The sequence below is a fragment of the Carcharodon carcharias genome, chromosome 22 (genome assembly GCF_017639515.1).
Source record: "Carcharodon carcharias isolate sCarCar2 chromosome 22, sCarCar2.pri, whole genome shotgun sequence".
In the NCBI taxonomy this organism is placed as follows: Eukaryota; Metazoa; Chordata; class Chondrichthyes; order Lamniformes; family Lamnidae; genus Carcharodon; species Carcharodon carcharias.
The window spans coordinates 5,290,330-5,314,052 of NC_054488.1; the positions used below are offsets into that span (position 1 = coordinate 5,290,330).

General features: G+C 42.5%; 1 protein-coding gene across 8 annotated transcripts in view; it reads right to left on the reverse strand.

Annotated features, from left to right (window-relative positions):
* Window positions 1–23,723, reverse strand: part of LOC121293749 (rho GTPase-activating protein 44) — a 366,274-nt gene that overhangs the window by 62,717 nt on the left and 279,834 nt on the right. For all 8 annotated transcript variants that reach the window (XR_005946595.1, XR_005946594.1, XM_041217014.1 and 5 more), the window contains exons 7-10: window positions 18,542–18,659; window positions 15,665–15,733; window positions 11,041–11,122; window positions 4,751–4,878 (exon numbers count right to left, since the gene is read on the reverse strand). Coding sequence is in view for 6 of the 8 variants with exons in the window: in XM_041217014.1 (XP_041072948.1) it covers window positions 4,751–4,878; window positions 11,041–11,122; window positions 15,665–15,733; window positions 18,542–18,659 (397 nt within the window). In the remaining 2 variants the exon portion in view is untranslated. The remainder of the gene's footprint in view (window positions 1–4,750; window positions 4,879–11,040; window positions 11,123–15,664; window positions 15,734–18,541; window positions 18,660–23,723) is intronic.

The following is a 23,723-nucleotide window of genomic DNA, read 5'->3' on the forward strand; positions in this document are numbered from 1 at the left end:
CTGCACTCATCCAGGCAAGTGGAGAGTATTCTATCACACTCCTGACTTGTACCTTTTAGATGGTGGACAGGCTTTGGGGAGGTCAGGAGGTGAGTTACTCTCTGCTGAATTCCCAGCCTCTGATTTGCTCTTGTAGCCACAGTATTTATATGGCTAGTCCAGTTCAGTTTCTGGTCAATGGTAACCCCCAGGATGTTGAGAGTGGGGGATTCAGTGATGGCAATGCTATTGACTGTGAAAGGGAGATAGTTGGATTCTCTCTTGTTGGAGATGGACATTGCCTGGCACTTGTGTAGCATGAATATTACTTGCCACTTGTCAGCCCAAGCCTGGATAATGTCCAGGTCTTGCTGCATTTGGACATGGACTGCTTCAGTATCTGAGGAGTCGTGAATGGTGCTGAACATTGTGCAATCATCAGTGAACATCCCCACTTCTGACCTTATGATGGAAGGAAGGTCATTGATGAAGCTGTTGAAGATGGTTGGGCCTAGGACACTACCTGAGGAATTCCAGCAATGATGTCCTGGAACTGAGATGATTGACCTCCAACAACCACAACCATCATCCTTTGCACTAGGTTTGACACCAACCAGCAGAGAGTTTTCCCCCTAGTTCCCAGTGACTTCAGCGTTGCTAAGGCTCCTTGATGCCACACTCGGTCAAATGCTGCCTTGATGTCAAGGGCAGTCACTCTCATCTCACCTTGGGAGTTTAGTTCTTTTGTCCATGTTTGGACTAAGGCTGAAATGAGGTCAAGAGCTGAGTTACCGTGGCAGAATCCGAACTGAGTGTCAGTAAGCAGTTTGTTGCTGAATAAGTGCTGCTTGATAGCGCTCTGGACGAAACCTTCCATCACTTTGCTGATGATTGAGAGTAGACTAATGGGGTGGTAAGTGCCTGGGTTTTGAATTTTTAAGATTCATTTACGGGATGTGGGTGTCACTGGCTGGGCCAGCATTTATTGCCCATCCCTAATTGCCCTTGAGAAGGTGGTGGTGAGCTGCCTTCTTGAACCGCTGCAGTCTATGTGAAGTAGTTATACCCACAGTGCTGTTAGGGAGGGAGTTCCAGGATTTTGACCCAGCAACAGTGAAGGAACGGTGATATATTTTCAAGTCAGGATGGTGAGTGGCTTGGAGGGGAACTTGCAGGTGGTGGTGTTCCCATCTATCTGCTGCCCTTGTCCTTCTAGATGGTAGTGGTTGTGGGTTTGGAAGGTGCTGCCTAAGGAGCCTGCTTTTTGTGGACTGGGCATACCTGGGCATTTTCCACATTGCTGGGTAGATGCCAGTGTTGTAGCTGTACTGGAACAACTTGGCTAAGGGTGCAGTAGTTCTGGAGCATAAGCGTTCAGTACTATTGCCGGAATATTGTCAGGGCCCATAGCCTTTGCAGTATCCAGTGCCTTCAGCCATTTCTTGATATCACGTGGAGTGAGTCGAATTGGCTGAAGACTGGCATCTGTGATGCTGGGGACCTCTGGAGGAGGCCGAGATGGATCACCCACTCAGCACTTCTGGCTGAAGATTGTTGCAAATGCTTCAGCCTCATCTTTTGCGCTGATGTGCTGGGCTCCCCCATCATTGAGGATGGGGATATTTGTGGATTCTCCTCCTTCTGTTAGTTGTTTAATTGTCCACCACCATTCACGACTGGATGTGGCAGGACTGCACAGCTTAGATCTGGTTCATTGGTTGTGGGATCACTTAGCTCTGTCTATCACTTGCTGCTTATGCTGTTTGGCATGCAAGTAGTTCTGTGTTATAGCTTCACCAGGTTGACACCTCATTTTAAGATATGCCTGGTGCTGCTCCTGGCATGCCCTCCTGCACTCTTCATTGAACCCAGCTTTAAGGTGAAGGTAGAGTGGGGGATATGCTGGGCCATGAGGTTACAGATTGTGTTTGAGTACAATTCTGCTGCTGCTGATGGCCCACAGTGCCTCATGGATGCCTCTTGAGTTGCCAGATCTGTTCGAAATCTATCCCACTTACCACGGTGGTAGTGCCACACAACACGATGGAGGATATCTTCAATGTGAAGGTGGGACTTCGTCTCCACAAGGACTGTGCGGTGGTCACTCCTACTGATTCTGTCATGTACAGATGTACCTGTGGCAGGCAGGTTGGTGAGGGTGAGGTCAAGTATGTTTTTCCCTCTTATTGGTTCCCTCACCACCTGCTGCGGACCCAGACAGATTGGTTCAACTGGGCCCATATTCACGAGAGTTTAGAAGAATGAGAGGGGATTTTATTGAAACGTATAAAATTCTAACAGTGCCAGACAGATGAGATGCAGGGAGGATGTTCCCCTGGTTGGGGACTTAAGATGAGATGAGGAAAAATATCTTCACCCAGAGGATGGTCAACCTGTGGAATTCCCTACCACAGAAGGCTGTGGAGGTCAGGTCACTGAGTATATTTAAGAAAGAAATTGATTTTTTTTTGGATATTAGGGGCACCAAGGGGTATGGAGAGAAAGCAGGAATATGGCGTTGAGATAGAGGATCAGCCATGATCATATTGAATGGTGCAGCAGGCTCGAAGGGCCGAATGGCCTACTCCTGCTCCTAGTTTCTATATTTTTAGCAGCTATGTCCTTTCGGAGTTGGCTAGCTTGGTCAGTAGTAGAGCTACCAAGACACTCTTGCACATTGAAGTCACTCACTCAGACTACATTCTGTGCTCTTGCCACCCTCAGTGCTTTCTCCAATGCGGAGGAGCAATGATTTATCAGCAGAGGCCAGGGAAGTTGGGGGGTCAGGGCGAAGGGGATGGCGGTGGGGGTGGAGACGGAGTAATCACTAAGTTTCCTTGCCCATGTTTGACCTGATGCCATGAGACTTCATGGGGTCCAGGGTCGATGTTGAGAACTCCCAGGGCAACTCCCTCCTGACTGTATACCACTGTGCCGCCACCTCAGAGATGGTGATGGTGGTGTCTTAGAAATTGCCTGTAAGGTATGATTCCATGAGGATGACTATGTCAGACTGTTGCTTGACTAGTCTATGAGACAGCTCTCCCAATTTTGGCACAAACCCTCAGATATTAGTAAGAAGGACTTTGCAGTGTTGACAGGGCTGATTTTTGCTATGGTTGTTTCCGGTGCCTAGGTCGATGCTGTGTGATCCATCCGGTTTCGTTCCTTTTTGTAGGCATTGTAGCAGCTTTGTTACAACTGAATGAGTGCTTTGCTAGGCTATTTCAGAGGGTAGGTAAGAGTGAACCACATTGATGTGGGTCTGGAGGCACATGTAGACCAGACCGGGTAAGGATGGCAGATTTCCTTCCCTAAAGGGGCATTGGTTTTTATAACAATGGTTTCATGGTGACTATCACTGAGTCTAGCTTTTTAATTGCTGGTTTATTAACTGAATTTAAATTCTACCAGCTGCCGTGGTGAGATTCAAGCCTTTGTCCCTGGGGCATTAGCCTGGGCCTCTGGATCATCAGTGCCATCGCCTCCCCCAAGCGATTACACTGTCTTTATGTGTAAAGTTCAGAGACTAATTCTTCTACTCTCTCTCTTTAAAAAATAGTCTCTTCAATTTCAGGCTGTTCCTATGCTCAACAAGGTTTGTACCGGAGAGGACAAGAAGGCTATTTGCTGTAACTCCCCATCTTGAATTACCTGTCTGACAGTGGGAATAGAGTAACAATGGAAGATTAGTACCAGCTTCAATTCTTTTTCTTTCTATTGCACTGGAAAGGTTCTTGGCCATGATTGTGCAGCATTTAAATGGTAGTGAAACAGTCAGTGCACCACTGAAACTGTCGGTGCACCACTGAAACTGTTGGTGCACCACTGAAACTGTCGGCGCACCACTGAAACTGCCGGTGCTTCACTGAAACTGCAAATAACTTTTAGAGTTTGCACACGTGCAGAATAACATGGAAATCCAGAAGCTGCTGTTAGTGATTCTACACTTCCCTCTCTGGGGGTTGTGCTGTTGAGGCAGCATCAGACTGTAATCAATGGGAAATTTTCCAGTCTTACACTTTTAGTCTTGCAGTAAACAACCCTTGAAAAAGTTAACTCTGGTTAACTCTGGCTGAACAAGAGGTAACTGGGCTTTTAGCAATATGCTACCTTCATAATTAACACCCTCATCAACCCTGAAAAGCTCACTTTATGTTTGTGGAATGTCAAATGTTTACATTATGATAAAAATATCCCACATAATTTTTTCAAGTTTGTTTATCTTTATTTTAGTTTCTATCTTAATCAAATCATAATCATTTATTTCAATATCTGAAAATGTAACTTTTAACTTCATAGACAGCAATGTCGGAATATTTCAACATGCTGACTGACACTGACTTGGTGGCAGGTTTAAACTGATATCAGGAAGGAGGTAACTCACTGCACAGAGATCGCTAGATCTTTGTCAGCAGTTTTCTCTGAGGTCAGTGGCGAACGCCTTCACTTCACTGATGACTGCAAAATCCAGTTCGATACGTCTGGGGCCACAAATTACTGGCATCCATTCCAATGGAGTAACAGTAGTTTTCTTGTGACAAGTTTCTTTCTTATGAAAGGGGGCATTTAAATATTGTTGCCTCTGAAGCTTTTTTTTTCTCAAATTTATCTGTTAAAATCCTTTGAGATGGGAAATGGGTGGACTGGGAGTAAAATATGTTGTTGTTCCACAAGTGCTCTTCACATTATGGCATCGACCTCCAACTGAAATGAAGCGTGGAAGCAGATTTAAGTTAAGCTGAAGGATGAAGGACAGGGAAAGAGTTACCTCCTCCTGCATGCCGCACTCCAGCAACATGGTCACACAGGCCTCAATAGGAAATGCGATTTCTCTTCCACTTATTGCAAGGTGCTCGCCCAGCGGCTTCCCAAATGAAGGTTTTTCTATCCAAGCCTCTTTAGCAGGAAATAAAAATCAAAATATTTCCAAACATTATCCAAAGGTTTCCATGACACATCCTAATGAGCTACTGTAAATAGATTTGACACATGTTCTCAGTTAACATCTCTCAACATTTAAGTTTGATGTTGATCCTTTTGGGATTCTGACCAACGCACATTTTTATTCAACAGAAAAAAAGCAAGTAAACTTTATCACAGCGACATTTATTTTGATTCAGAGGAGCTCTTTTTTTTTAACTCTTCCCAAGGAGAATCATTCTTATTAAAGATAAAAGCAAAACACTGCAGAAGCTGGAAATCTGAAATAAAAACAGAAACTGCCAGAAAAGCTCAACAGGTTTGACAGTGTCTGTGGAGAGAGAAGCAGAGTTAACGGTTCAAGTCTGTATGACTCTTCCTCAGAGCTATCCTTATTAAAGATCCCCTGGCACATTGCCATTGAAATAAGGTGGCAGCTGAGCTTTCCCCAAATTGATTTAAGTGGTTGAACGATGATGTCGAAGTAATTGCAGTTTTGCCTTCACCTTTATTTTTTTTAAGAATTATTTTCTTTCCTCTCATCTCTTTCTGAAAGGAATTCTTTGTCCTCACTGGGTAAGGTTACATGGGGCTGAATTTTACCTTTGAGGGGCTCCTGAGACAGTGGGTCCTGGAGTGGTCGGGAAACGGACCCCCGACTACAATGGGAACCCGGCCGCGGTTTCACGCTGGCTGGCCAGATAACAGGCTGCCAGCGTCAAACGGGCGCTGGAAAGGTTCAGCGCTGCCGGGGTGGGGGAAGGAAGAGGGTGGGCGATGATGTTTCCGCGGGTGTGGGTGGGCGCAGTGAGAAAGCTTCCTGGAGGCAGACGGCAGCCTCAGGGAGCTGCAGACCTGTAAATACTAAAAAATGTCCACACATCGTGATCAATCACCTGAAAATGTAGCTGATAAAACTGATGCCCACTGGTATTTATTTTTATTTTGTTTCATGATGGAAATTTCATCCTGCCCGTGGATGAGGTTTGATGAAAAATGTAAAGGCCACCCAGCCGATTCACCCGTTCGCCAACTGTGAGGGCGTAAAATTCAGCTCTTCGCTAATTCATCAAACTTTCTGAATCACAGAATTGTTACAGCTCAGTAGGAGGCCATTCGGCCCATCATGTCTGTCCTGGTTCTCTAAATTAGCATTTCACCTAGTGCTATCCTCCTTTCTTCTCCCTTTAACCCTGTAGATTGTTTGGTTTCAAATAATCATCTAATTTCTGTTTAAACTGAGACGGTGAGTGGCACCAGGCTGTTAGACCGATGCAGCTTTCCATTTTCTGTTTTCACCCAGCTACCAGGCGCACAACTCAAGCAGTGGTTGCTAAGTATTGGTGGTCTTAGCAAAGGATTGCTCACGCCAAGGACAGCATCCATCTGGCAGGGACTAGTCAAGTAATACAGTCAGGGATCACAATTGGGATTGCTTTGTATGGTGCAGTTGTGCACTGCCTTAACCTGCTGTACCATTGTATAGCCGCCCTAGTGGATTTTGCTCTGGACTGATCAAGTGAAATCAGGTCCCATTGGAAAAAGCCTATGATGGTGAACCTACCTGCAGTAACGTTATAATGACACATAGAAAAATACAGCTGTTGGTCCTGTTCAGTTCAACACAGTATTTGACACAGTATTTACAATCTCTACATAACAGCAGATGCATTATATTGTATATAATACATTATATAACATTTGATATCATTATATTACAGCAACAAACTGCTTGGTTTAATTTCAGGTCAGGTCACACATGAACTTTAAGAATCTGCACAAGCACCTTGCATGAATTGTTAGGAACTAGAGATAGTTTTAAGTAAGTTATATGTGTATTTGTGTGTGGTAAGAATAAGCCATAACTTTAAGTTTAAGTTTGATTTAACTTATATTTTTATTTTTGTGCATTAAGAAGGGTGAAGTTTGGATTTTGGTTTCACTTTAGAGTGGAGTCAGCAAGTCTGAAGTCTGTTTGTATACCCACATTTTAATGAGGTTTTACGACACTTGAAGTGGAGAGCTGTGTTTCAAGGGTGTTAATGGCTTAGGGAAGTTAAAACAAAGTAGGGGAAGAACTGGGCTGTTGCCTAGCAATAGGAGGCCCACAGAAAGAAAGGGAGAAACAGAAAAGCAGTTTGAATTCAGTGGGTAGGAGCATTCCACAGAAATTGCCAGAGTAGGCAGGAAGGGAGCTGCAGGGAACATATTTCCCGAAAGAACAGAAGAAGGTCCCAGATCCTAGGGAGTGGGATAGAAAGGGGTCCCAAAATAGACCTTCTAGCCAAAGGGAAAGAACAGGAATCTGAAAAAGGTTCTGATCAGTGAAGGAGCAGGGAAAAAGGCTCCGAATTAAAGAGAAATCTGTGTGATCAGAATAAAGGCAAAGTGGGCTTGGGAGAAGCAAGAAGATCTGAGGAGATAGCCGAGGGTTGGTGATTCCTTACTATGGGCCTGAAAAGCAACGGTGTTCTGGTGGCATGGCTGAGTATCTGAAAGAGTGCGTGGAAGACGAAGATTGAATGCACGTAGTGATCCAGGGGACAGGAACATCAGAAAGAGAGATCAAAACCCTGGAGGTTGATCTTGTTGAAGACTTCCAAATGAAAGAGAGTTTCTGTGTGACCATTGATTCACAGTGTCACAGTGTGATGAGTGTCTGGGGGGTCGGCGGGGTGGGCAAGGTTGGGGAGTTGATAAGAGATGAATAGCATTTTATTTGGGTGGCATGTGTCACTTGGTTTCAGAGTGTGGTGTGTCCGACCACAAGGCACCTATTGGTTTACATGGGCTGTATACTTATTGTGAACATTAGACTATAAGATTTCATAACTTGTGTTATTCTTACGAATCTGTATATATCCTAATTTTGTTCATCTTGTCTTGTTTAATAAATGTTTTACTCTTTTGTGAAATGTTCATTAGCAGACTCCTGTGACTCTGTTCAGTAGCCGCCCTCCACATTTCTAAACAAAAAATAAAAGTTAGGATCTATCAAGCCAGGTTCCACCCTGGGATCTGACTTATGCAGTAGTGACGTCTGCTGGGAATATAACAGAAATAACACTTTTGTTGTTCAGCAACCTTAGGAACTGAAACCCTTTAACTCATGGTCAGTATCTGCTAAAATAACATCCAATCAATTCAACCTACGTTAGAGAAACCTTGCTTGGGAAATAGTTGCAAAAGTAAGAATTATGCTGCAAAGTGGATCATTCTGCTTTTAATTATTTTTTTATTTGTTCATGGGATGTGGGCGTCTCTGGTTAGGCCAGCATTTATTGCCCATCTCTAATTGCCCTTGAGAAGGTGGTGGTGAGCTGCTTCCTTGAACCGCTGCAGTCCCTGTGGTGCAATTACACCCACAGTGCTGTTAGGGAGGGAGTTCCAGGATTTTGACCCAGCGACAGTGAAGGGACAGCAATATATTTCCAAGTCAGGATGGTGTGTGGCTTAGAAGGGGAATTCCAGATGGTGGTGTTCTCATCTATCTGCTGCCCTTGTCCTCCTAGATGGTAGCAGTCATGAGTTTGGAAGGTACTGTCTAAGGAGGCTTGATGAGTTCTGCAGTGCATCTTGTAGATGGTACACACTGCTGCTAATGTGCATCGGTGGTGGAGGAAGTGAATGTTTGTGGATAAGATGCCAATCAAGCGGGCTGCTTTGTCCTGGATGGTGTCGAGCTTCTCGTGTTGTGGGAGTTGCACTCATCCAGGCAAGTGGAGAGTATTCCATCACACTCCTGACTTGTGCCTTTTGGATGGTGGACAGGCTTTGGGGAGTCAGGAGGTGAGTTACTCATTGCAGGATTCCTAGCCTCTGACCTGCTCTTGTAGCCACAGTATTTATATGGTTAGTTCAGTTCAGTTTCTGGTCAATGATAACCCCCAGGATGTTGGTAATGGGGGATTCAGTGATGGTAATGCCATTGAACGTCAAGGGGTGATGGTTAGATTCTCTCTTGTTGGAGATGGTCATTGCCTGACACTTGTGTGGCGCGAATGTTACTTGCCACTTGTCAGCCCAAGCCCAGGTATTAAATGTGTTGTAAAGCCACCATTTGAGTTTATGAACAGTAACTTCCCATGTAGTAATACATTCAACATGTTTACCTCAGTCTCAGCTGCAGTTAAAATTTTCATTCGTTAAAATAAAATCACTTCAGAAAATATTACAGTAATTCATTTACAAGTTTGTTATGTGACTAATTAAACACTGGAACTGGGGGAGAAAAACTGAGCACAAAGCTGTGACAAAAATAGAACTCGTTGCCAAAATAATTTCGTCATTTTTGGGCTCAAGAGGATTTCCTGCTCTCTCTTCCCAAAGGAATAACAGAAAGACATCTATGTTAGTGCCGAGTCAAATGCTTATACAAGGATCAAAGCTTGGTTTGGGCCACACTGCAGTACTGTGAGCAATTCTGGGCATCACACTTTAGGAAGGATGTATTGGCCTTGGGGGGAGTGCAGTTTAGATTTATCAGAACGTTACCTGGACTCCAAAGCTTAAGCTACGAGGGAAGATGAAACTAACTAAGGTTGCATTCGGTGGAATTTAGAAGGTTAATGGACGACCTGGTCAAAAATTTCAAACTATTCAGGGGCATAAACGAGATCGATTGGGAGAAATTATCCTGCAAGCTGGGAAGACAAGAACTCGGGGGAACAGTCAAAAAATTAGAAGCAGGTGTTTCAGGAGTGAAATTAGGAAACATTTCTTCACACGCAGGGTGGGAGAAGTTTGGAGGTCTCTTCTGCAAATGGTAGTTGAAGCGAGATCAACTGGTAATTCTGAAACTGAGATCAATAGTTTTATATTAGCCAAAGGCAGGGAGGGATATGGGGCAGAGCCACATCTCTGAAGTTGGGTCACAGATCAGCCATGATCTTACTGAATGGTGGAACCGGTTCATGGGGCTAAGTGGCCTCCTCCTGTTCCTATGTCACATTACAAACAGAAAGGACATTTTTATTAAGGCTGGCTCAATGCGAACATAGGAACATAACAGCCTGGCAAAGCTCACGCTACAAAAAAACCAAGAGCAGAATTTTACTCTCTCCCATAGGCGGGTTTTGCCTGTTAAATTCCGCAGATGGTCACCTCACCACCCCCCGGCCCACCCTGATGTGTCCACAATTTTACAGATGAACGAGGGAGATCTAGGCCGACCAGCTCATCCTTGTCTCAAATGAAGCCCTTAAGTGGGCAATTGATGACCATTTAAGGGCCGTTACCAGCCTGGCCTCAATTTTTAGGCAGGTGGGAGGTGTTCAGAAGCAGAGGCGAAGCCCAAAAAGTCACCCTGTCTAGACCTCCAGTGGGAACAGGGGGAGGGGGAGGGGCACCTCCTTCAACGGCCGCCTTTCCACATTGGGTGCCTGCCCCCACCCACCGACAATGTCTCCCCCTGCCACTCCTCCCATGGGTGCCTACTCTCCCATTGCCTCTTCATCAAGACCCCCACTTCTCTCTCCTCACACCTCACCTCCGCACCCCACCGTGAGACCAGCCAGACATGCCTGGTCCTGGACTCTGGGACCTAGGATCTGGGGACTGCTTGTAAGTTCCAGTCCTGGCCGCTGCACCACGGGCACTGCTCGGACTACTGAGTTGCAGCTCTCTGAGGCAGGACTTCCTCCAGAGTGAGGGGCAGAGCACTCCTTGGAGGATTAAATGGCTGCAGGGCAGCTGTATCCATGCCGACTCTTCAGGGGCAGGGTGGGAAACCCCACCATCAAAAAATCCTGCCCTAAGATATCTCTCCTGGGCTGTCCATTCAACTCTAGGAACAACTTCTACTTGATTAGTTTTCTCAGTTTTAGCACTGGGTTTTATCATTTATTGTAGTCTCTTGTTTACCTAGTAGCAGAATGCATCAATAGGCATTTTCAAATAGGCTTGAGACTTCGCAAAACCACTAATAAGTTCATACATTTTTATTAAAAATGACCAAGCTGCATATTTTCACACTCCTATGATGACTCCATACTTTCAAAAGAGCTGAAAGCTTCACTGAAGATATCACAGTGTAAAGTCAGAATTCTGCTTTCACTACTTTCTCAAAGATAACCGACAGTGACCTGAGCACTTTAATTAGCAATCCAGAAAAGCAGCAGCACATTGAAATGTTCTTACCTTGATGTGCTTTAATTTGAGGCAGTATACTCTGTAAAAGCACTAATGACTTTCTGTGATATTCTGCTTGCACTTCTATTAACTGGGAGGAAGAAACATGATTTTCAGTCAATAAAAGCACACAAGGTAATGAAACATCCCCCAGTTTGAGTTCACTGTATGTCACGATAATTGACAAACCACAATCCAAAGTTGAGAGAAATGAATTGGCTCAGAAACTTCAATGGGTTGGAAAGACAGACAGGGCTTACCTGCCCTTTGAGGGTGCCTCAGCATGGAGTTGCCCCCACCTTGAAGCCAGAGCCGTGACCACCTCTATCAGTGGTGCTGCCAAGGCTGTCGAGATGTCAGCCCTCTGATTGGGCCAGCAGCTCTGAGAGGTGGGCTGACACCCTTAACTGAACAGGATTCCCAGCAACAGCCTCTTAATTGGCTGGTAATTGGTAAAATCGTCCCCGGGGTCCGACCATCCACTCATGTGGCCTTGGAATCTGCTTTCCAAGGCAGCAGGACTTCCTACCTTCTGGTAAAATCCAGCCCATAGAGTCATTACTGAACTGAAGGAGGCCATTCACCCCATCGAGTCCATGCCAGCTTTCTGTAGAGCAATCCAGGCTGTACCATTTCCCCACTCTATCCCTGTCGCTCTGCGAGTTTAATTCCCTCAAGGGCCCATCCGATTTCCTTTCGAAATCATTCACCATCTCAGCTTCTACCATCCTCCACCAGTGGCAGTGAGTTCCAGGCCACTCCCCCTCACCATACAAACTTGCCCTTCCTCATATCCTCCTCCATCTCTTGCCCAAAACTTGATATCTGCGCCCCCTAATCCAGGTACAATCAACTGATGGGAACAACTTTTCTTTGTTTACTTTATCTAAACCTGTCATATCAAATCTCCCCTCAATTTCATTTGCTCCAAGGAGAACAGTCCCTCATTCTGATATATTATACATGAATGTTTATTGGAACATGTTCAAGAAACTTCATTATATCAAACTGATGTAACATGCGGGAAGCACAGCCCTGAACAAATGCTTCATCTGAATTTCTAATCCATTTATCTTAATCCAAAATCCAAGATCCTTTGCAGACCATATAGCCAAATATCCTAAAATGTAATTATAAAGGTTATGTGAAATTTGGCAGTAGATGAAATACATTCGATACATAGGCCATAAAAATTGAATTTTAGGCAGCCATTTGAGCTTGAATCATGAATTTAGCCCATTGGGAATAAATAGAAGGGGCTTGGTCCAAATAATTTCTACTAATGGGAGCAAATGGGAAGTGATTTGGTACACTGGAATTCTGGTTACTTGGAATGAAGGAAAGTGCCTTTGATACAATGGCTATACTATATACTGCAAAGTGAAAGGAATTTCTGTTATATAATGTTACAAACGCTAGACTTTGTAAGATGGTTATTTTTTAAACTGTCTCCTTTAATTCAAGGTAAAAGACAGCAAATTAGAGAGGGGAAATGTGACCTCCAATGGAGTCTGCAAGCAGACAAGCCCCTGTGACCTTACACTAAATCTGCCCAGAGAGCTGCAACCTCATTATAGAGACAGAAGTTCAAATCAAAACTTATTGAAAGTAAGGTACAGGTTGGTAAGGTACACCTGGACATAAAGGAGAGGCAGCTGGCCTTGCACTCAGCGCCTGATTGAGAGACCCAGCATCGGGAAAGTGGTGCTGCAGAACGCAGAAGAGCTGCTGGCCTCTGACTGGCCATCAGATCTCAAAGAGCTGGCCTGTCAAGTGCCTGAGAGGCACCAGGCGCAGTGGGCCTTCTTGGAAAGAGGCCACGGAGGAGTCTGGCTGAGGCCCTCGACACCTGCACAAGGTTTCATCCACAGGCTCCGAGTCAGTCAGACGGAGAGGTTTGGGGGAAGAAGACCCACTGCAGGTGCTGCTTTGCCAGGCAGACCAAACAGGACTATTTTTGGGTTAACCACTAAACAGGGCTCTGATGAGGATGGATTCCCGGTTTGAAGAAATGAGCCTTGGGGAGAGTTAAAACCAAGGAGTCGCCAGAGAGTGCCTTGCTACTGAAAGTACATTCGATTATGCTCAGGAGATTGAGTGAAGGGGACTTTGTTCGAAAGGACATAGGAAAATTCACCCGGGTGGGATAGGGAGAAGAGACCCTGTTAAAGCTGGGAGGAGCTCAGGATTTTAAACACAATACATTTCAACTGAGAGTGTGATGTAATGTATAAATGTGTGTGAGGGTTTTGGTTGTGTGGAGGACTTAATGGGGAAAGTACCTTTTCTGCAGTTTAGCGCATTGGTTACCCAATAAGTAACGTTTAGTCAATGTTAATTTTAGTTTAAGTAAAAATCTCAAGATATGTAATCTTCTCATGTGATTGGTGGGTAAGTATCAGAGAATGAAGAGAAGCGTCCATCGAAATTCCATACTTAGGTTGGATTGTACTGCATGGTCTTTACTAAATGAATAGTAACAGTGGACTAAAATGTAATATATTTTGCAAATAATTATGTGTAAAATCAAAAGTGTGAATTTGTCAGAAGTTCACTGGGTAGATGTAAATAGCTTTTGCGGTCCCCACAAAAGGTAAGAAAAGTTGGTGTCCAAATCAATATTCTGGGCCTGTGAAGTTATAAGCACTAGTTTCCAATATCCGACTATCAGAAGACATGGAGCAGCTGAATTTGCTCGAATAGTATTAGGTTATTTTCTTATTTTGGAAGGTCATTCTGGAATCAAAGACATTCATTACTCATTAGTAGAAGATTTTACTAGTGCGTAAAAATCTCTTTGAAGAACTTGAGGAAAAAATGGCAGGTGACAAGAGAATCAAATAGAATTAATCAAAATTTAAATTTATCCATTGACTATTCCAGAAGCAAGAAAGTAGTCAGAAAATGGAAAGACGATGCCCAGAATAACGAGTGAAGTGTTGACAGATATTTATCAAGCTGTATGATCAGAGCTCCTGCCTAGAAAGGTAAGAGGTTCTCTCTTCTCCTTCATAACATCAAAGTCATGCTTAACTAAGATCCCAAAAGTGCTATCTTTCTCAGACTATTAAGTTAGTTCTGCATGTGATTATAAGGCAGCTATGTCATCAAGAAGCACCCATCATGTCAAGCCACAAGATGCTTGAGCATGATCATCTGAACCCTAAGTTAAGGGTGCAGCCTAAACTTAAGTCAGATTACTTAATACAAACATATGAACATACAAATTTGGAGCAGGAGTAGGCCACTCGGCCCCTCGAGCCTGCTCCACTATTCAATAAGATCATGGCTGATCTGATTGTGGTCTCAACTCCACATTCCCACCGACTCCACATAACCTTTGACTCCCTTGTTGGTCAAGAATCGATCTACTTCAGCCTAAAAATATTCAATGATCCTGCCTCCACTGCTCTCTGGGGAAGAGTTCCACAGACCCACGAACCTCTGACAGAGAAAATATCTGTTCATTTCTGTCTTAAATGGGAGACCCTTTATTTTTAAACTGTGTCCTCTAGCACTGGTCTCTCCCACAAGGGGAACCCTCCTCTCAGCATCCACCCTGTCAAGTCCCCTCAGCATCGTTTACGTTTCATTAAGACCACCTCTCATTCTTCTAAACTCCAATGGATACAGGCCCAGCCTGCTCAACCTTTCCTCATAAGATTAACTCCTTCATCCCTAGTATCAGAGTGACCTTCTCTGAACTGCTTCTAATGCATTTACATCCTTTCTTAAATAAGGAGACCAAAACTGTACGCAGTACACTTAATATCATAAATCCAAACCTTACAGAGTTCACAGGGTGGTTACATTTAGTATTGGGTCCATTTTGCTTTTGCTGCCTGCTATATGGATGGGCAATACCATCTGTTTTGCTGATATGCAGTGGTGATCACACTATGAGATTAATGACTACAATGAAGTCACTGTAAATTAAAAAAATTGTTAGGGATTAATGTATGTAAAGTTTCAGATACAAAGACTAACAATCATGCAAGATGGTAGAGATAAAATCTTTTGAAGTCATTTAGGAGACAAATGCAGCAATTGTAATTTCTCTAGATAAATAAGCAGTGATTTGCCTTGCCTAGATTTGCCGTGTCATTTTACCTTGTGAAAAAGTCTTAATCTCACAGTGCCTAATAGACAGAAACCATCTAATCTCTAATAATACACTAATGCGCTTTTATCTGAGTACCAAAGACACACAAAGGGCTTTCTCACAAACAGAAGACCATCTGGAACACAGAGACAAAGGTGAGATATTTGGTTTGTTTGGACAGGTGTCTAATCCCCTGAGGAATGCTAGTATGAAGTTCAGGCTACTGCATTTCCACTGCTGGCCCAGAAGTGATAATCCATTGAAGATCATTAACTCTTCACTGAACTGAATTACCTTCAAGTGAAACTGACATTCTTCACACAAATAAAATGAATAAAAATAAAACATTTAAATTTGTAACAACATTTTCTCAAGTACCCAGTGTTCTGTTTGATGGGGTAATTCGATCCCAAGCTGATCAAATGCAGCTTTCCAGTCAATTCACTGAAGAGACTGATGTCGATCAGTTTTAAGTTTTAACATTTGTTCTGATTTTTATTTCAATAATCCTTATATTTCTATTGTACTCACTGTCTGAAAATAATTTGCATAGTCTATTTCTTTGGCCACAAAACTGTACATGTCCGCTGCCAGTTGATCCTGCATTTGACAGAAAAATGGAAATATGTTAGTGGCTTACACAACAATTAAGATATTGTAGATTAGATTTGGCTTGTTTTTGGAATGATAGTGAATTATACTATGAGTCATTTTTGAGAAAGTGTGGGTGTGTTATTAATAACCTCTTGTTTAATATGCTTTTATATCCCAACCAAGATACTGAACCCTAAATAGAGATGTCAGGGGTTTTGTTTATATCACTGATCTTTTATTTTAAATAATGATTAAATGTAGCTGATCTGGAGGAATATTCCCAATTGCTTGCTCATTCTCCGCAATTGGTTTAGTTTCCAGAACAGGATGTCACTAGGCAACAGAAAAGAGGACAGCTGGTCACATTGTTATGAAAGCAATCATCTTTGGCCCCATTATTGAATTGGTAGTTGGTGTGTAACCCTGATGTGTAGCTCTAACTAAAAGATATTGGAAATAAGACTGCAAGTTTGCTGTTTCAATATTAGACTTATTCTCTCTCTCCATTTAATGTCACCGCAAATGACCAAAGGTTGGCCAGTCTGAACACATTTCTATCAAAATACTATAGTACTGAGATGCAGTCAGTACTTGTATAATTAGTTTAATCTTGATATATCTAGGAATCTTGAAAATTAACTAAAGGGTATTTTCAATAAACACATAAATCCTGATGTATTACACAAGCATATTTTATCTCTTCATCTTCAGGATGATGAGGTGTTGCCCACCTGTGTTCCTCGGCCTTTGATAAGCTTATTCCTATTTTTTAGGGGGTTACAACTTGCACTGCACAACAACAGGAAAGGCTCTTGCAAATACCACCATCTTCTGCAGTCAGAGTAGAGCGAGCAGAAAGAATGGAATCATCGTGCATCTTGGGGTATGGACTTAAAATTATAAACACCCTGAGGGTGTATTTGATATGTAAAAGATTCAGATTCAGGGGTTCACATAAGCCTTAATGACAGTAAAAGACATTCCTCACAATGCAATAAGTTCTCAGCAATGTTTGAGTCTGAAAACTAATGAGGTTATTTCTACACTAAAGCTACTCTTTAGTACTGTTATGAGAGGATTTTATTTTTATCTATTAATTTAATGTATTGATACAGGATAAACCAGTTAAGCTCAAAATCTAGTTACAGTGGGTTCTTGACCAATGGTGGCTAACAAACACAAAACAGTACAGGAGCCAAACTGGACACAACATGGTACACACGAGAAACTTCAACACTTCTAACTTGTTGTTACCTCTTTGGATCTTGGAGGTTGCTCTTGGGCATAAATGAATGAGGAACAACTTGTATGAAATTGCCAATATCTGCTTGTAAGTGAAAGAAATCTTTCTATGTTGTTCATTTTTTTACTTGGCAGCAGACTATCTTGCAAACTTTTTTTTTGTTTACCAGTCAACTTTTAATGATTAGGTAACACTCGTCTCCCTTCAATGGACAGTTGACATCATTTGAGTTTATCAAAGGATATTTAATTTCATAGAATTATATAAATGACAACACAGAGGAGGGTAACCAACTAATTTGATGTTCTTGCACTACAATGAAATAGAACTCTACTCGCCAAACTTTGTAATATTTGTAGTTTTAATAGCAATTGACTGAACACTGTGCGCTATATCATTGTAATCAGTGAGGCAGAGTTACTGTAACTGATCCTGTCATTACTGATTTACATGTATCTGAGATTTTAAAAATTCTATCCTTCCTACAACTTAACTTCATATGTGGATAGGACTGGACAGTATTAAGAGTTCTCGATATTGTCTGGTAAAAACTGTGCCAGATTCACTTTTCTACTTTCACCACAAGAACGCGTCAGTTTCAGGTATACTTTTCATTGTGAAAAGGATTACCTTCACTCCTATTGTTGGTAATATCAGATATTCATGAAGATTTATCTCTGGTGAATATATTTAGTGAAATAAAAAATGGGTTCAAAAAATGACCAATGCGTTTCTTCTCCAACAGCTTCCTGTTTGCAATCCAATGTGTGATGACATAATTTCTTGGGCAAACACATTCATGTCATTGTACTGAAAGTGACTTACTGACATCTTTAAATGCTCATAACTTTATTACCTTATGTACATAATAATACCTCAGTTAAACCCTCTTCCCAGGGTAGATCCTATTAGAGCTTGGACTGATCTGCAGTCATTAAACCTAACCTCTTCTGGTCATATGACACAGGGCCGATACAAAAAGACTCAATGGCAGAAAATAAAAGCCAACATTGAACGGGAAAGCTAGTATGGCTGACAATACCATAGTATTGGAAAACATTATTGCGAACATGATCAAATTTATAATATTTCAAAGATTTAGATGTTGGAGCACTCAGTCATACTTTTCAGTTTAGGATATCAACCCAAATCCTTCAGTTGTGTCAGAGCCCTGGAATATACTCCTCAATTTAATTTGACCCAGATAGTTAGAACTCGTAGAAAAACTTTATACATGTTAGCTAAGTTGTACAATACAGGCCTTTAATGATGTAAACAATCTATTTTGATATATTTTACCCTGATCACTATCCAATGAAAGCAGATACATATATTTGCCAGTAAGGATAGCAATGTATTGGGTTATGATGGTCTGCATAGTCGAACTGCCAATCAACACTCACTATTTATGCAAAGGGGGAGGTTCTGGAGCACTGCCCACGCCTTGCTGCAACTTGTGAAATGTGACTAGTGTAGAATTTGTGTAAAGTGCTCAGGTTTGTTGCACTGTGCCTCAACCCCTGCATATGGGTAAGTACACAAATATATAATACTCCAGTAATGGCTGGTACCCTGCAGATCTCCACTCGATTTGCTGCTTCCTCCATTTCTTCCCTGAGTGCATCAGCCTTGGCACCAGATGACTGCAGATTGCTCGACAGCCCTGATGACTTTGAAGATTGTTGCCACCTGATTAGAGAAGAGAAGAGGCTGTGAGCAAAATGTTTCAAATGGGTGAAACAAATGGTAGACAGACCTTGAAGACATTTTATTTCAGTTATAGCAAAATGTAGAACTCATTGATGAAAATCCATAAGAACATAAGAAAATAATGAAAACTAATGTTTATCAATATTGTGTTCATCAGTTTCTTACTGACTTCACATATAGAATTCTCCCTGATACTTTTCGCTCTACACATGATATCTGTCCAAACACAACATAAGATGTTATTGGCAGCCAGTATATCCTCTGTAGTTAATGCATGATAACATCCATACTAATGGGCTGCAACTTACCACTTTAGGTATATTGATTCATAACCCAGTTTACTATCGGTATATATGTGTTTAAAATAGCACTGCACCATCAGCATTTACAAATAGTTTCCAACCAGACATCCCAATCACATGTGACCCTTACAAAATGTTGTCTTATTGCGTACTTTTGTCACAGTAAATATATTTCACTCCAAGTTACCTTCCTTGGTAATTATACTCCTTCTAAATAAATTCAATTCTTTTAATTCAGTTTCTTCAGGAAACTTCCCATTGGATGGGTGCTGAGTGACAAATGAGAGTCATCCTGTGACAGTTTGACTGATATTCCCCACCCCAGTTGATACTGTAATGACACAGCTGATGGTAAATGCTTATTTGTTGAAATCCCAAAGGGAAACTTGAAACAACTGCCACTTGTTTTGCAATTTGTGTAAATTTCGAGATGCATGTCCTGAATTCAGTAGTAATAAGACCAAGTCTTATAGGTTTTCACAAAACTAGATTAAACATTTATTAATAAGAGAAGTTACTTTAACACATCCATAGATCTACAAATTACTAGCATGATAATTTCTAAATCCCCTAATCAATCTAACTTCCAGTTATACTTTTGTTAAGGCAACAGCAAGACACATGGATTTTAAAAGACCCAGACAAAGAAATATGATACCCTGAACAAGTCAACTTTCAAGACAGTTTTCTCAACTTCAGTCCTTTAAGACAGTAACATGAAGGATAGATGTTGAAGGCTTTTCACACATTTATAAGATCTTAAAAATGCCTTCCATTATCTTTCTCTTTGAATGCAAATACCCATTGTTTCACTATGTCTTTGGACTTTATCTCCCTGATAATAAAACCCTCTCATAGCACTAAGTTTTACCAGTAATCTTTGGGAAAAATAACGCACCATTTCTAAACTCTACTTGGCTAGGTGACATATTTCACCCCTCCTTTGAAAACAATCTGGTCTGGTTTATTTATAAATGCAAATGTTCCCTTGACACCTGTGTTTCTAAACTTCCCCATGTTTATCTAATTAGCGTTTCAAACCTAATGTCTCTTCTTAGATCAAAGCACCCAGGCCAGACTAGCTGCCACTAATTCAATTAAATCTCACACGTACAGACACATAAAGACACATCCCACTATTACTCAATTTTACAATAAATTCCAATAACGTTATGAGGATTATTATATCTTCTTGACAGTAAGCAGGACTGCAGAGGACAGGAGATCCAGTGACAGTTTGACTGATATTCCCCACCCCAGTTGGTATGCAGGGTGCGGAGGAGATGAGTCTCCTCTTTACACTTTCCCCTGAGCTGGAGAACCCAATCCCACCAGGGGAGCTGCAGGCCCTGGAAGTGGTCCTCCACTCACTGGTGTCAAATCTCTAAACTCTGTGTCGCCATTGTGGCAGATGTGCAAGCACTTTATGATATGTTGTTCAATATGAGGAAAATTTAAACTCAGAGAGGACAATGTCCTGACTGACTACACCGCTCAATCTCCAGCTTCTGTTTTACTGGACAGGAAACAAGCTAGCTAATGAACGTTATCATTCTGGCAAACACCCTGAGCTCCAGTCTGTTCGTATTTCAGTCACATTTTCCATGTTTGAAGTTGATCCATTTGATGCAGTGAAAGCATCAAGAGGAGACTGTGAATTTTATGCTACCAGTGTGGATAAATAAGCAGGAATGATTTGACATATTCCACACACTACAGAATAATGCGATTTTCAAAAGAATCGTAAGCAGTAACGTAAGACATCATAAATTAAATAGTCAAGTAATTCATTGAGACTATATTGTATAAAGAACAAGAGTTGGAATGGAAGATATCCAGAAGTATTTCCCACAATAAAGCTTTGGAAAACATTGGATGGAATTTTGTTGAGGCGTTGGGGTCTCACCTGCCGACTATTGAGCCAGTGAGAGACCTGCGGTGCCTCTTTTTGGGAAGGCTCGCCAAACCAATCAGGCAGTGGCAAGGCCAGTGGCAGACCATCTCCTGGAATCAAGACCCCGGGGTGGAAGACTCGCCTACCGAGAGCTGCTGGCCAATCAGAGGCCGTGGCTGTTACTGGAAGGACAGGCGTTGGAATCCTGGGATCGTGGAGTGACCCAAGCCACAGGTAAGTAATGCGGTGGGGGTTTCGCAGGGTGGGGGCTGTGGGGACAGGCATTTAGGGGGGATGGGCAGCAAAGGCAGAAGATGTCTCTCAGCGGGCCCCCCCCACCCCCCTTCCCAATGTCCTGTCTGAGTGCCTTTGATCGAGGGACACCCCCCCTAAACCACCACACTCCCACCCACGGTGATAAGTTGGTCACAGTTTGAGCTGCCGTGTACACCACATGGCGACAGGCCCACCTGCAGCTGGGTTAATACCAGCCGAGGTGAGGCGGGCCCCAAACGTGGTCGTTAATTGGCCAGTTAAAGGGCTCAATTGGCAGCGGGTGGAAGGTCGACCATGGGGCTTCTCATTGAACTTAATTCTGGCGGAGACGGGGAGTCAGTGCGGTTCCGGCTAGTTACATGCCCTTCCTCCTTCCGAGCAGAGAGAGGAGAAGATTCCGCCCCAGTCTGCAAAAAGTGAAGCTTTAACTGTTTACAAATTTCATTCAAATGTTAAAAAAATCTTCTTGACCATTCTTTTAAACAAAAATTACTCGTAGGACCCCCGTGGCACTGTTTACAGTGTGTAAGATTTTCTTTACACTGCTGTTCAACTCCCACCCGAAAATGGCAGCAGGAATTGGCCCCGTGGAAATTAAATTGAAAAGCTAAATTTGCATTTAATTCAGATTTGGCTGGTAATGTCCTCAGTCCTGTCTTTCCTGGACATTGTGCACCGAACTCAATTGAAATGGCAATAAACATTTAACCAGCTTCCGTGGTTCACAGAATGGTTCCTGTTCCTTACTGTTATCTAATAACTCCATGGTTAAAGCAGAAAGTGTGGGTATTAGGAGGAAAAGGAGGGGTCAGGTTAAGTTGTGATGTTCTGCATAATCAAACAGCCTCGAACCACTCACTGCTCAGGGTGAAACAAAAATAATAGCTGCACAGGAAGCTAAAGAGCCATTAGGGGCTGCCAGTCTCTGCAGCCAGACTTCTAGCCAAGACAGTAATTTTTTCACAACATAAATTATATCACATGTTTTTGAAATACTGTAATAATGGGCCAGATGCAAAGTCCGATTGGCCAAGAAATGTCCTTGTTTTTTGCAGCTGGAGGAGGTGCCAGTGTGACCTGCGAAGATTTCAAGTATTCTCGTTCCACGTGGGTCACTGAGAATCAGAAATTTTCACATGCTGCATTGAAATGTAAACCAGTTGATTACATTTTGCTGCTGATTTGATGAATCTTGATGCAAATCTAAAGCTTCCATTTGACAGAAAAAGCACCAAAATAATCAGTGTTACAAAACGTACCAGCTTGGGCATACGCTTTGTCCAGTTGCCTCCTTTACTTTGTTCAAGTGCATTTAGGTGACCTTGACCTTCCTGTAAGGGGTCTCCTTGTTTAAGGGCCTACCACAGATTACGATTCTGCAGCAGTTAGTGCTGTAATAATGTCATTGAAGATACTAAAATAAAGCTCAGGGAAAAGTCATATCGGACTCGAAACGTTAACTCTGTTTCTCTCTCCACAGAGGCTGCCAGAGCTGCTGAGTTTTTCCAGCACTTTCTGCTTTTGTATTTAAAAAAAAATGCTCTGTGGTTCTTTTAGCTGGAAGTGAAAAAAAACATTTTAATTGATCAGTTCATTAAGAGCAGTGACTGAAATATTTGCTGTTTGTTGCAAGATTTTTCAACGTGTGCAGCAAAGGGGAATGAGAATTTGGGTCTCAGCACAATAAAAATCCTGGAAGTTACCAAACGGGATGATGACAGCTGGTGACATGAGACGGTCACTGCCTTCCTGTGCCTGTGAGGATGTGCTCGCGCTGAAAGCTGCAGTCAAAATATCTTATTACGGATAAACTTGGAAATCTGCAGCGAGTTCCCACCCTGTCCAGAAGCAGCTCATTGGTGACTATCAGGTGTCCTCCTGGGCTGACATGCGGTTAAAATCATTGTGTGGGGGCGGGGCGTTGGGAGAGTTTTACCAAAGTAGACTGGGGGGGGGGGGGTGTGGCGGGGGGAGAGCCCGGCTAACAGGAGATATTAATGATCGAAGGCTACAGTACCAATGATCTTACTGAGCTAGCAATCATCCTGAGGCTGAGACCTATCCAGAGAACCTGAATTCAAATCCCACCATGGCAGTTAAAGAACTTGAATTGCAGCTTAAAATAATGCAGAAATAAAAAACTGGTATCAGTAAGAGTGACCGTGAAACTTGTGGTTGTCACAAAAAGACTTGGTTCGCTGATGTCTTTTGGGAAAGAAAAATCTCTGTCCTTATACAGCTTGGCCTAAATGCAACTGCAGCTCTACACCAATTTGGTTGACTCAAATCTCTCTTAACTGACCTCTAAAGTGCCTGATCTAACAAGCTTTCCTCTCAAGAGCAACGAGCGATGGGCAATAGATGCCAGCCTTGCCAGTGACAGCTGTTCCCTGAGAATGAAGACATTTGCATGCTTATTGACTCTATCCAACTAATTTATTTGCCAGAGGGAAAAAAAAAGTAGAAAACATCCCAAGAATGTAAAATTCCACGAAATCTTCTTGTGATGTAATACAGCAAAGCTCCGAACGGTAAGATCAACCTTATAACCAACATTACCAAACCCTGATC